Source organism: Prionailurus bengalensis, chromosome E3 (genome assembly GCF_016509475.1).
Source record: "Prionailurus bengalensis isolate Pbe53 chromosome E3, Fcat_Pben_1.1_paternal_pri, whole genome shotgun sequence".
In the NCBI taxonomy this organism is placed as follows: Eukaryota; Metazoa; Chordata; class Mammalia; order Carnivora; family Felidae; genus Prionailurus; species Prionailurus bengalensis.
Genome location: NC_057357.1, coordinates 5,151,462 through 5,165,524, shown reverse-complemented (window position 1 = coordinate 5,165,524; position 14,063 = coordinate 5,151,462). Strand labels below are relative to the sequence as shown.

Sequence of the window (14,063 nt, the reverse complement as noted above, 5' to 3'; positions counted from 1 at the left end):
CCCTTGTGGAGGGGAAGTCTGCGGAGCTCTAGAAGTTAGTGGATTAGCGATATGTGTTTAGGTAGATATCACTTCACTTTTTTCTTTCAGTGTTTTTATTGTGGTAAATTACACATGACATGAAATTCATTCACCGTTTTAACCATTTGAAGATACCCAGTTCGTTGGCGTTAAGTACATTCACATTGTTGGGCACCCATCACCATCAACCATCTCAAGAATACTTCTCATCTTGCAAAACTGAAACTCTGTTCCGCATCAGATAATAACTCCCCTTCTCTCCCAGCCCCTGCAGCCATTCTCCTCTCTGTCTCTGAGTGTGATTGCTCATTTAAGTAGATTCGCACACTGTTCGTCGTTTTGTAACTGGTTTATTTTTAACGAGCAGAGTGTCCTCAGAGTTCGTCCATGTTGGAGCAGGTGCCAGGATTTCCTTTCTTTTTAAGGCTGAGGATGACTCCGTTGTACATATGGACCACATCTTGCTTATCTCTTCGCCTGTCGGTGGACGCTTGGGTTACTTGTATGTTTTAGCGATGGTACGTAATGCGGCTGTGAACGTATAAGTAGCTCTTTGAAGGCCCTGCTTTCAGTTCTTACAAGCGTACACTCAAAAGAATTGCTGGATCCTATGGTAATTCTATTTGTTTAGTTAATTTTGAGAGAGAGAGTTGGAGGGGCAGAGAGAGAATCCCAAGCAGGCTCCACACTGTCAGCTCAGAGCCCGACATGGGGCTTGAATTCACAAACTCTGACATCATGACCCGAGCCAAGATCAAGAGTTGGATACTTAGCCAACTGAGCCACCCAGGTGCCCCTGGTAATGCTATTTAGAAAAGAATTTTTTTTTTTAATGTTTCATTTTTGAGAGCGAGAGAGAGAGAGAGAGAGGGAGGCAGAGAAAGAGAGAAACACAGAATCAGAAGCAGGCTCCAGGCCGCGCCTTCCCTGCATCAGGCTCTGTGCTGACAGACACCGCCCTCAGGAAAATCATCCGTGTCCAACACGGATGGAGCTCATGTATGTCCTGGTTTGCCTGAGACCGTCTTGTTGCACCTGTATTCCTTCTGGTTTAACATTTACCCCACACGGAAGTTTTTGGTTTGGACGGTGAGCGTGTGGCCACCCTGATTACAGAGGCTCTGAAGTGTGTGTGGCCACAGTGCCCGCGGCCAGAGCGTTCTTACCATCCGACCCTCATCGGGCTGCTGTGTGCACTGAAAACCGGGAGCCACCCAGGCTGCTCAGGTAGGCCTGTGGTTAATTTCCCTTCACTTCCGCTGCCGACAGGGAACCCCGGGCCCTCCCGATGGGTCTGGGGATGCTCCAGGGCTCCATTAGCGTCCGCCGTCCTCTCTTGCGGTGCCCAGCGTGTGCCCTGCGTGCAGCTCTGTGTTCCGCAGCTCTCAGTTCTCCTCTTCTCGACCCCACATCTCCGGAGTCTCCTCAGAGACGCCTGCTCTAGGTAACAGTCTCTGTTTTTATATTGCTTTGAATTGGACTTTGAGAGGATTTCGTTTTCTTTTCGAGGGTGGAAAGTGACTGTGTACCTTCGGCGTCCTCTCCTGAATTGGAATCAACTCTTATTGTCAGAAAGCTGTGCTTGGGGCACCCGAGTGGCTCAGTCGGTTAAGTGTCTGACTTTTGATCTCGGCTCAGTTCATGACCTCACGGCTTGTGAGTTTGAGCCCCATGTCGGGCCTTGTGCTGTGTGGAGCCTGCTTGGAATTCTCTCTCTCTCCCTCTCTCTGTCTGCCTCCCCTGCTTGCGTTTTCTCCCAAAATAAATAAATGAACATTAAAAAAAGAAAAGTGGTCCTGGAGAAGGGTCTTGATCTCTTTGCCCTGTTCTTCCCTGCCATCCTGTTCAGTACTGATGCTGTCTGTTTTCAGCCATTGGTCCTTTTTCATGTTCGCATCTTTCCCCCTGAACCCCGTGCAGTACCCCGCCACACCTGTGACGCCAAGCCTGGCAGCATCACATTCAAAGTTTGTTGTTGTTGTTGGTTTTTTTTGAACATTTATTTATTTTTGAGACAGAGAGAGACAGAACATGAATGGGGGAGGGGCAGAGAGAGAAGGAGACACAGAATCCGAAACAGGCTCCAGGCTCTGAGCTGTCAGCACAGAGCCCCACGCGGGGCTCAAACTCACGGACCGCGAGATCGTGACCTGAGCTGAAGTCGGCCGCTTAACCGACTGAGCCACCCAGGTGCCCCAACATTCAAAATTTGTTAAGGCACTCTCCCTGCTATAGACCTCACCCTGACGTCTCGGGCGTTCGTCAGTGCAACCAACCATGTCGCTGCAAGAGAGGGGTATTTGAGATGCGCTGTTTGGACCAACACAGGGAGGAAGTAGAACACTTAGCCACACGGGTGGCCCCAGGTAGCCCCCGTGAGGGTCAAAGTCCAAGATGAAAGAGCTGAAGCAGGAGGCACGTCAGGCAGGAAGGAGGAGACCGTGGACGGGCCCTACGCGCACCCTGTGAAGAGGGGGCCGGAGGCCCCGCTAGGAAAGGTGGCCGGAGAGAAGGCCAGGGAATCCGATGCTTGTCCATTTGTGTGGTGTTGCCCTGGCAGGAGCTTTACTCACCTCACGTCCCCCAAAACTCAGCCCACTGGCAGAACGGGAACTCCGTTGGTTTTCTGGTTTGGGGGTTTGGTTTTTAGGGGGGCAGTTAAAGGAACCAAAGACAGGGGCACCTGGGTGGCTCAGTCGGCTAAGCGTCTGACTTCGGCTCAGGTCATGATCTCACGGTCCGTGGATTCAAGCCCCAAGTTAGGCTCTGTGCTGACAGCTTGGAGCCTGGACCCTGCTTTGGATTCTGTGTCTCCTTCTCTCTGTCCCTCCCCCGCTTGTTCTCTCTCTCTCTCTCTCTCCCGCTCTCTCTCTCACTCTCAAAAATAAATAAACACTTAATAAAAAAGACCCAAAGGCAGTGTATTTCCATTATGGTTTGTTTTATTGTACAATCCGTGACATAAAGTCAGATTTTCAGTGTTCATAGTTCATTTTACCGGCGAACTTGGTCAGCTCCTGTGCCCACACATCTCCTCCGTGTTACCGGTTTTGATCACTGTGCCATTACAGGGACCAGTGTCATTCAGGGATGTGGCCGTGGACTTCACCCAGGAGGAGTGGCAGCAGCTGGATCCGGAGGAGAAGACCACCTACCGGGACGTGATGCTGGAGAACTACAGCCACCTTGTCTCCGTGGGTGAGGAGAGCCTGCTGTCCGGTTGCCGCTTTGGGGGGCGGGGTCGGGGGCCTACCAATTTAGTGATTTTCTTCCCTCAAGTTTGAAGAAATAAATGATAGGACCTTTTAACTCTCTTTGGGCTCCCGGTAGGCTGTTGGTCTGTTTAATCCTCCATCGAAACGTCTGGATTTTGCTAAGGTGCAAAACCGGGCACTCGATCAGGCAGCCTCCGAGGCAGCATCTTGGACTCAGAGACCTGAAAGGTGTGCAGCCGGTCCCAGCCTGCCTCCATTCCTCCCTCACAGGGTACGACAGCACCAAACCGAAAGTGATCCTCAAGCTGGAGCAGGGAGAGGAGCCGTGGGTAGTGGAAGGTGACCTGCCGTGTCGGAGTCGTCCAGGTATGTCAGGAGCACGTTACGGTTTTAAACGTGGTGGCCCCAGACCCCTGGGAGTCACTGAAGGCAGCTCTGAGCCCAGGCGCCCGTGCGGGCAGCTTTCCTTTTGCATTTGATTTGCACTTGTGGGGAACCTCCCCGCGTGAGCCTGTGCTGAGGATCCGGTGCCTTCCTCCTACCCCCGTCTCCCCCCTAGTAACTTAGCCTCCCCCCAGTAGCTCAGAATTCCTTTGTTTTCTGGCGTTCAGAAGTCTAAGAGAAAAATTAACTTGAGACTCTCACGTTCATTCTTTTTGTCTTTCCTTCCTTGCTATAAAATGCCTTGGGCTGGTTTTCTGCCCATTTCACTCCCTCCTCTGTGCACTCAGCCACCAAAACCTGTCCCCTCCCTGAGCTGCTCCGCCGAGGGTGCACCTGTGCTCTGTTTGGTGGTGCTGAATGCAGGCCCTAAATTGTTGAAAACGGACCTCTGTGCTTTGCAGCCAAAATACAACACAGACACAGAGTTCGGGGTAAAGAGGGACAGTAGCTGCGTCGCTTTGCCGGCCAAAGGAGGCTGCGGCACGCTGTGGCCTTCAAGACTCCAAGCCCGCCAGGAGGAGGGCACTGGCAGTTTTATAGGGAAATACAGGATCTAGCGGGTCTCGACAGAACTGTACATGCCGCCAGCATCGCTAGTCTTCAGGGGGGTGACGGGTTCCTGAATGGGCTGAGAAGAAAGGAAAGGAAGACAGGAAGAAGCTTACTTTAAAATTGAGCTTCGGGGGGTGGCTCAGTTGGTTGAGCATCTGACTTCGGCTCAGGTCGTGATCTCACAGTTTGTGAGTTCAAATCCCACATCAGGCTCTGTGCTGACAGCTCAGAGCCTGGAGCCTCTTTCGGATTCTGTGTCTCCCTCTCTCTCTCTGCTCCTCCCCTGCTCACTCTCTGTCTTTCCTTCAAAAACAAGTAAACATTAAAAAAAAAAATTAATGGGGCGTCTGGTTGGCTCAGTCGGTTAAGCGTCCAACTTCAGCTTAGGTCATGATCTCGTGGTCTGTGAGTTCGAGCCCCGCGTCGGGCTGTGTGCTGAAGCTCAGGGCCTGGAGCCTGTTTCGGATTCTGTGTCTCCCTCTCTCTGCCCCTCCCCCGTTCATGCTGTGTCTCTCTCTGTCCCAAGAATAAATAAATGTTAAAAAAATAAAATTTAAAAAAAAATTAAAATCAAGCTTCAGGGCACCTGGCTGGCTCAGTCAGAGGAGCACACAACTCTTGATCTCAGGGTTGTGGGTTTGAGCCCCACACTGGGTATAGAGATCACTTAAAAATAAAATCTTAAAAAAAAATTGAGCTTCATGGAAGCATTACTGCAGCCATTTTGATCTTTGTTCAACTTTATACTTATTATTTATTTTGAGAGAGAGAGAGAGAAAGCACGGGTGAGGGAGGGGCAGAGAGAGAGGGAGAAAGAGAAACCCAGCCAGGCTCCATGCTGTCCACACAGAGCCCGATGTGGGGCTTGAACCCACAAACTGTGAGATATGACCTGAGCTGAAGTCAGACACTTAAACTGTCTGAGCCACCAGGTGCCCCAAGATTTAATAAATATTTTAGAGCTTCCCCTGAAGTATAGATAGGTTTTGAGTGTAGCCAGTGCTGGAAGCCACATTGAATGAACAAGGGCATGAGCACAGGCTGGTGGTTGGGAATAAGTGGGCATAGCCTGGCTTCCTGGAGCAGGAGGTATTTTTGGAAGACTAGCAGATTGCTACTTTGAGTATATTTGTGAATCCAGGTAATTGAAAAATCTTACTGGTGAATGATAAATTCTCTGTTTTTTTCCTATTGGTATTTGGGGCTTTGGGGCCAGGGATGTTGTAGATTTCTGAGCACAGAACTGTCGGCCATTGCACTGATTGTGGATGAGAGCAGCTAATGATAATAGCTCAGAGGCTCCAAAAACTTGTAAGATATGCAGAAATAAAAGTTAATACTGTGGGGGCCACTTTAGGAATCTGACATTCAAGGTTTTGTACAAAATGAAACCTGCGTGTATGGAAACTCTTTGTTCTCAGGATTCATTTGGTGTTACGTCAGGGACATGACTGGTTTTAGGAAATCGAGGTCAGCAAGTTGAAAGAAATTGATGGGTATTTGTTTCATATCCTATACTATTCTGAGCGATTTGCATGCACTAAGTTGGTCCTTTCCCAGCCCGGTGGTCTGGGCACATTTCAGCTGTGTGAAGCCTCATCACAGTTAAATACCTTGCTCAAGTCCCAGCCAGTAGTGGTGGATTTGAATCAAGGTAGCTTCATCTCTGTCCTCTTAGCCGCCACGCTCTGTTGTGCAAATAAGTGCAGTTAGGCTTATGTAAGCCCGTCAGAACACTTCACAGAGCCAATCTGAGCGGCCGGGTCTCTTGCCATCGGGTCCATCTGGCATTTCTTTCAGACAGTTAGGTGCCTGGAAGGAACTCTCCTTCCAGGTGAAGGTGAACCAGGGCTGGGGAGTCGGAGACTCCCAGGGGAGAGGGACTGGGGGACAGGGGTGGGGGACTGTCTCTAAAGGTGAGGAGATTGGAATTTTTAGAATGATTATTTGGATTTACGTACAGAGTAGAAAGGCAAAAATTTTGGAAGGGTCTGGGCTAGTGAGAACGTCACCATGGTAATCTAAGTGTGAAGCAGTATATTACAGTTTAACGTAAATGGTGATCTCTTGCTTCCAAACGTAGGCCATACTTGATTATTTTCTTTGAATGTTCGTACATCAATTACTCTTCTACCGCCTGACCGATGTGCTCCAGATTCCCCCCATGTCCGCCTTAATCTAGTGCTCTTTCAGTGACATTGCCCTCTGCTCATCAAATGTCGGTGAAAGGTTTATTTCACCTTTTCTACCAAAGTTTTGAACGCAGTTTGTGAAGTAATAAAGGTACTTTATTCGGTGTGAACTTATTCTCCCTTTTGTCTATAGTTCTCAGTCCTATCCCACTTGTCCCTTTCCTGGGTCTACCCCATCCCCATATGTGTGTGTATTTGTGTGTGTGTCTGTCTTGTAGGACAAACAAAGGGGAACAGACGATTGTACACTTGTGACTATTTTATTGCAGAGATTGGCCATACAGCCAGAGTCAGCCCATTCTGTACCTGTTGTGTTCAGATTCACAAGGTTTGTTTAATTTTATTCCTTTTTAGAAGTCTGGAAAGTTGATGACCTGATAGAGAGAATCCCAGAAAATGGAGATGACATTTCAAGGCAGGCTGTTTCTACCAACAGCAAAACCCCAAATGAGGAGAGAGAGGATGCATTTGATACAACACATAATGTGGAAACAAGCCTTGTTCCTTCAAGCGTCCTATCTCACACTTGTGTCTCATGTGGAAAGAATTTAGAATCGACTTCAGAATTAATCATCAGTGATGGCAGCTATGCGAGAAAGAAACCCAGTGAATGTAGCCAGTGCGGAAAGACGGACCACGGAGACAAACCCTATGAGTGTAACCAAAATGGGGAAGGCTATTCTCAAAATGCAGAAGGTATTCTTCAGAACGTTAATCTTTTGGAGAAACCCTTTGAATACAGTGAATGCATGGAAGCCTTAGACAACGAAGCTGTTTTCCTTACTCATAAGAGAGCTTATATGGGGGAGAAGCCCTACGAATGGAATGACTCCGGGTCAGACTTCATCCAGATGTCAAATTTTAATGTTTACCAGAGATCACAGATGGAATTGAAGCCCTTTGAGTGCAGCGAGTGTGGGAAATCCTTCTGTAAAAAGTCAAAGTTAATCATACATCAGAGGGCCCACACGGGAGAGAAACCTTATGAATGTAATGTATGTGGGAAGTCCTTCAGCCAAAAGGGAACTCTCACCGTCCATCGGAGATCCCACTTGGAGGAGAAGCCCTATAAATGCAATGAGTGTGGGAAAACCTTCTGTCAGAAGCTACATCTCACCCAACACCTGAGGACTCATTCAGGCGAGAAGCCCTATGAATGTAATGAATGTGGGAAAACCTTCTGCCAAAAGACCCATCTGACCCTGCACCAGAGGAATCATTCAGGAGAGAGACCCTACCCCTGTAATGAATGTGGGAAATCCTTCTCCCGCAAGTCTGCCCTCAGTGACCACCAGAGAACGCATACGGGAGAGAAACTTTACAAATGTAACGAGTGTGGGAAATCCTACTACCGAAAATCTACACTCATTACCCATCAGAGGACACACACAGGAGAGAAACCCTATCAGTGCAGTGAGTGTGGCAAGTTCTTCTCTCGGGTGTCGTACCTCACCATCCATTACAGAAGTCATTTAGAAGAGAAACCCTATGAATGTAACGAGTGTGGCAAAACCTTCAATTTAAATTCAGCCTTCATTAGGCATCGGAAGGTACACACAGATGAGAAACCCCACGAATGTAGTGAATGCGGAAAGTTCTCTCAGTTCTCCTATCTCACCGACCATCCTCCGGCTCCTTTAGGAGAGAAACCCTATGAATGTAACGAATGTGGGAAAATCTTCCTTGACGGTTCAGCCTTCAGTGGGCATCAGTCACTTCCGAAAGGGGAGAAATCCTATGAATGTAACATATGTGGGAAATTGTTCTCTGAGTTGTCCTACTACACTATACATTATAGAAGTCATTCGGAAGAGAAACCCTATGGTTGTAGCGAATGTGGGAAAACCTTCTCCCATAACTCCTCCCTCTTTAGACATCAAAGAGTGCACACGGGCGAGAAGCCCTATGAGTGTTATGAATGTGGGAAGTTCTTCTCCCAGAAGTCCTATCTCACTATCCACCATCGGATCCACTCGGGAGAGAAGCCCTATGAATGTAGTAAATGTGGGAAAGTCTTCTCTCGGATGTCGAACCTCACTGTACACTATAGAAGCCATTCGGGAGAGAAGCCCTACGAATGTAACGAATGTGGAAAAGTCTTTTCTCAGAAGTCCTACCTCACCGTGCACTACAGGACTCATTCCGGAGAGAAGCCCTACGAATGTAACGAGTGTGGGAAAAAATTCCACCACAGGTCAGCCTTCAATAGCCATCAGAGAATTCACAGGAGAGGGAGTGTGAACGTACTGGCTGTGGGGGATCTCCTGTGAAGTCAGAGCCCTCTGAGTATATCGAGATCCAACAAGGAGTCCAAGATCGGTGTCTGAGAGTTCGTGCTTCTGAATGGGGAAAATTCTTCAGGCATTGGATTCATCTTCACCTAATGTTTTTCACAGAGGAGAGTCCCTAAGGATGCAAGAAGAAACAGAGCCTTCAAAGCAAGACCCTACAACTCATTGGACACTAGATAATTTATACAGGCGTGAAACTTGATAACTATTTAATATTTATTTTGGAATTCAAATTGTATTTACATATCAGGGAATCACACCAAGGCGAGATCTGTCTAAGTAATGAATGTGGGAAAATCTGTTGTCTTGGAAATTGTTATACTGAAAGCCATATTTCTGATGTAAATTCACATGTTTATAGGGAAGATACCAGAAGCTATCAGCTCTGAATAAACCATTGTATAAAATCATCAGGAGTTTATAATGAGGACAGTACATATATGGCAGTTTCTATCCTGTTTTAAAAATGTGTTCTATCAGTAATTCTATGCAAACTTGGATTTGAATTATTTGGGAAAAGGCAGTGTTCTAATTTGAGTATTAAGGTGGCAAAATGTACTAACACGGGATTATATATTGTTGGTGAAACATTTGATAAGTACCAGATAGTTAAATACATAATTTTCTATTTGTTTGGAGGTATTTACAAATGGGTTTTTCATGAATGCCCCATCAATAAATTGTAAGCCCATGGTTTTTATAACGTTTTCAACTACGTTTGAGCAAAGAAAGTTTAAAGTACTATTTTCATAAACTATGCATAGATGATTTGGAGTTAAGTCTGTGTCAGTGAAAGAGGGCCTTGCACTGTGTAGTCTGTAAGATACACACGTCTCATGCCATCCTGCATGGGTTTGAGCGAGCCATGTGCCGATACCACGTGATTCAGAAATTTCATCTCTGATTTGATCTGAATACTATGCCATTCTTCTCTGCACTGCTTATTCCCAGTATTTTGGGACAAATGCAGGTTTCTGTCAGACAGCTTTAGTTGATGAACTCAGTGTCCTTTCTCCCCTCATTCCTTGCTGGAAGAGTTTGGGTATCCGCCGTTTCTTCACATGACATAGAGTGTGAATCCTGATTCGTGTAAACCAGTCACGAGAACTCTATTCGGACCGCCAGTAACTTGTTTATAGTGGTCACATGACCCAGTTCTGGGCCAACAGAATAGATGGATGTTGGCAAAAGGATAAAACATCGATCAATGGGTTTTACTACTCCAGGAACACAAGGGGGGTCATTTAATAACCAAAAATTAATTCCTGGACTACATCACATGGAAAGAAGTAATCTAGGATGCAGAAAAGTCATGTGGTGGTAAAGTCAACGTTCGTTTATGTGCTTCACAAATTATGGATTTGAGAGGAACTTCCTTCCTTGGACGAAGAGTGTCTAAAACCACAAAACGGCAGCATGCCTAGTGCTGAAATATGCGAAGTTTTCTCCCAAGATTCAAAAAAAAAAAAAAAAAGACAAGGTTATTTCCTGTCACTAATTGTATTCAGTATTCTGCAGAAAGACCTAGCCAGGAGAGTAAGGGAAGAAAAGTCATCAGAAAGCATAAGGATTAGAAAGAATTAACACTTTTATTTGCAGATGACGTAATTCTGTACATGGAAAATTCTGAGGAAACACGTGAGTAAGTTTAGCAAGGTCCGTGCATACAAGGTCATGATGCAAAAAATGTTTTAATATACCAGCAGTGAACATAAAACGTGAAAAACTTAAAAGCAATACCACTCAACAATAGCATCAAAAATCCTCAAGTGCCTAGAGGGAAAATTACCCAACACCATATTTTCAAAAACTGTATCCAGGAAAAAAAAAAAAAAAAAAAAAAGACAAAACTTGAGAAGGACGTATACGATTCATGGATTCCAGGACAGCCTTAAAAAGGTCTCAATTATCCCCAAATTAATTCATAAGTTCAATGCAATCTTAAAAGTCCTAGTAAATTTTTTTATCAAAATTAAACTAATTCTCAAATTCAAATGAAAATTCAGAAGGCCAGTAATAGTCAAGGATATCTTCTGGAATAGATGGAACAGAAGAACTTACATTGCTTGATATCAAAGAAGACCTGTCATAAAGCCATAGAGATTATATTATAATTGTGTGGTATTGGCACATACATAAACAAATTGACCATTGGGACAATAAAGGCTCCAGAAACACCCATACATAATACAGTCACTTGGTTTTTGATGAAAATGATAATCCAGTGTAATGGGAGAGATGTTCTTTCTAATAAATGTGTTGCCATTGCGTTTAATAATTTAATAGAAAACAGAAATGTGGATTGAGGTGGATTGCAGATCTAAATATGAAATGTAAAATAATAAAGCTCTAAGAAGAAAACTTAGTGGACTATATGTAACCTTACAGCAAGCAAAATTTTTCTTACGATCCCAAAGTCACTGGGGATGCCTGGATGGCTCAGTTGGTTAAACGTCTGACTTTGGCTCAGGTCATGATCTCACGGCTCGTGAGTTCGAGCCCCGCGTCCGGCTCTGTGCTGACAGCTCAGAGCCTGGAGCCTGCTTCTGATTCTGTGTCTCCCTCTCTCTCTCTCTGCCCCTCTCCTACTTGTGCTCTCTCTCAAAAATAAACATTAAAAAAAACTTTTTTTAGAAAGAAGATCCCAAAGTCACTGAACTATAAATATAAAATAAAATCAGTTAATTTGGATGTATTAATTTTTTGAAACTTCTGTTTATCAAAAGGACCCCACTAAGAAAGCAAATAGGCAAGAAACAGAGGGAAAAGATACTTACAACTTCTGTATACAACATACGACAGCAGACTTGAGCATACGGGAGGGGTTGGTGAACGTTTTTGGAAGCGGCCAGATAATAAGTACTTGGGGCTTTGTGGGCTGGACAGCCTCTGTGAACATGTCTGTGTCCCAATAATACTTTGTTCAAAAGCACGTGCAACAGCCCGGATTTGGCCTGCAGGCCATAGTTTCCAGCCGTGGATCTGTAACTTAAAAAGAGCGTTTACGGGGACTCCTGGGTGGCTCAGTTGGTTGAGCATTCTTGTCTCAATTTTGGCTCAGGTAATGATCTCGTGTTTGGTGAGTTCGAGCCCTGCATAGGGCACCATGCTGATAGTGCGGGGAGTGCTTGAGATTCTCTCTCTTTGTCCCTCCCACATTCTCTCAAAATAAATAAAACTTAAAAAAAAATTTAAAACGAGCGTTTACAAATCAACAAGAAAAAAATAGAAAATGGGCAAAAAGATTGGGGACATCAGTTAAGAGGATATCCAGATGATAATCATGAACAGTTACATTATTAGTAATCAGGAAAACGCACATTTAAAATGCCACGTGGAACTACCACCCACCCTCTGAGATGGTTAAAATGAAAAGCATGAGAAAGGATCAAGTTTTGGCAAGGATGTGAGCCGCGGGAAGCGTGCCCTGCTGGAGGTATTGCCAGCTGGTATGACCGTTTTGGAAAGCTGTCACTTTTGAACATGCATGTACCCTTTTAACCCAAACCTCGCAGATCTGTGCATTTATGACAACTAAAGGACACACTAGAGTATTCTTGGCATAAAACTGCAAGAAACAATTCTCTGAAGGCATGCTTGCAGTGGAATGAGTGAACCCAAGTGGTATAATTCACTGCAGAAGACTGGAACATTAGGAACAAGTGACCCAGAAGTACTTGCAATAATAGCTCAGTTTCACAGAGCTGAACGAGGGAATCCAGACACAGGAGCAAACATACTGTATGACTCCACCTACATAAAGTATAAGAACAGAAAAACTTCTATGCAGTTAGAAATCAGGATATCCGTTAGCCTCAGGCAAGGCTGAAAATGGTATTTATCTGGTGCTGGTAATGCTGTTTCTAAATCTGGGTGCTCAATATCTTGAGTGTTCTGTGCACTTAAGATATGTGTATTTTTCTGCATGTATATTATCTTGAAGTCCTGCATAATTTTGAGCAGGAAATACTCCTTAGAGTAGTTTTAATGGCAACTACAGAGATTTCCTACACTGTGACCTTAAAGCTTAATATAAAGTATATTTTAAGTAAAATATTTGAAGAGGCGACAGAGCCATTACATATTTTGTCATCCTTCCCTTTTGCATATATAAATGGGTCCGAACCGCCTCTTCCAATAAAGAACTAATGTGTGTAAACATTTCCTATTTTCTCAAGTTGTTTTTCACGTTCTGAATTCGGGATGCGTCTTCTGCATTACTGTCATAGAGGTGACCTTGCTTGGAGGTAAATACATAAAACGGTGAGTTTGACTTGATGGGAAATCGTATTTAGAAGGTTTCCTTTCAGCAAATGTAAGATACTTCATTGTTGGGGCGCCTGGGTGGCTGTAGGGTAAGCGTCCGACTTCAGCTCAGGTCATGATCTTGCATTCTGAGTTCGAGCCCCGGGTCGGGCTCTGTGCTGGCAGCTCAGAGCCTGGAGCCTGCTTCAGATTCTGTGTCTCCCTCTCTCTCTCTACCCCTCTCCCACTCATGCTCTGTCTCTCTTTGTCTCTCAAAGATGAATGTTAAAAAAAAAAAAAATTTTTTTTTTTTTTTTTTTTTTTTTTTTACAGATACTCTGTTGTTAACAGCACAAATGAGTGCATGTGAAAGAAACAGCCCAATTTTGCATCATAAAAAGGATGAGGACTTGGTGTGGGGAGGGAAGAGGGCTGGTTGAGCTCAGTGGCACAGAGGGGATGAGTAATGACATTGGATGGAGCAGACTATGTGGATGTGATTTGATTTCCCATTTAACCTACCAGGCAAAGCTTGCAGTATAAACAGATGAACGCCTTGCTTAACGTGCAGTCATCAGAAAGTTGGGGCTTGGTGCTGCAGTCCCCCGTGGCAGCTGCCGGTTCTCTCCAGTCTGTCGGGCTTAGCCACTAGGCATGTGGTCAGGCAAGGCCGTGACCCCCCTTCCATGCCAGCCAGAGCCTGCCTCTTTCATCAGGGGGTTGCCCCCCCCCGCCCCGCCCCATCCCCATATTTACTGCTGCTCAGCTTGGGGTCAGTTAACTTTTCAGATTTTTTCCCTAAAGTCTCTTAAATATGCCAGAGACATTAACGCGAGCTCACTTACACCTGAGGGCTAAACTTCACCCACTGCCCCTTACTCCGTCCCAAATCATGCCCGGTTTTGTTGTAGGCCCTTTAATGTGAGGGCAAACGTGTGACCCATTGCACAACAGTGTTACAGTATTCCCCAAATTAAATTCTACAGAGGCCATGAAGAAATTCAACTAGTAGGTAACCCCCCGCCCCCTCAGTTGCCACAGTGGTAATCATGACAAAAAAGTAAATTCTCTGTCAGGTGAAAGGAATCAAACTGCTGTAACTC

At 45.4% G+C, this 14,063-nt stretch overlaps 1 protein-coding gene across 3 annotated transcripts in view; it reads left to right on the top strand.

The window, feature by feature from the left end:
- Positions 1 to 10,599, top strand: part of RBAK (RB associated KRAB zinc finger) — a 40,914-nt gene extending 30,315 nt beyond the window's left edge. For all 3 annotated transcript variants that reach the window (XM_043559614.1, XM_043559616.1, XM_043559615.1), the window contains 3 exons: positions 3,093 to 3,219; positions 3,507 to 3,602; positions 6,779 to 10,599. In XM_043559614.1, coding sequence (XP_043415549.1) covers positions 3,093 to 3,219; positions 3,507 to 3,602; positions 6,779 to 8,694 — 2,139 coding nt within the window. In that variant the 3' untranslated portion in view covers positions 8,695 to 10,599. The remainder of the gene's footprint in view (positions 1 to 3,092; positions 3,220 to 3,506; positions 3,603 to 6,778) is intronic.
- Positions 10,600 to 14,063: the final 3,464 nt, after the last annotated feature.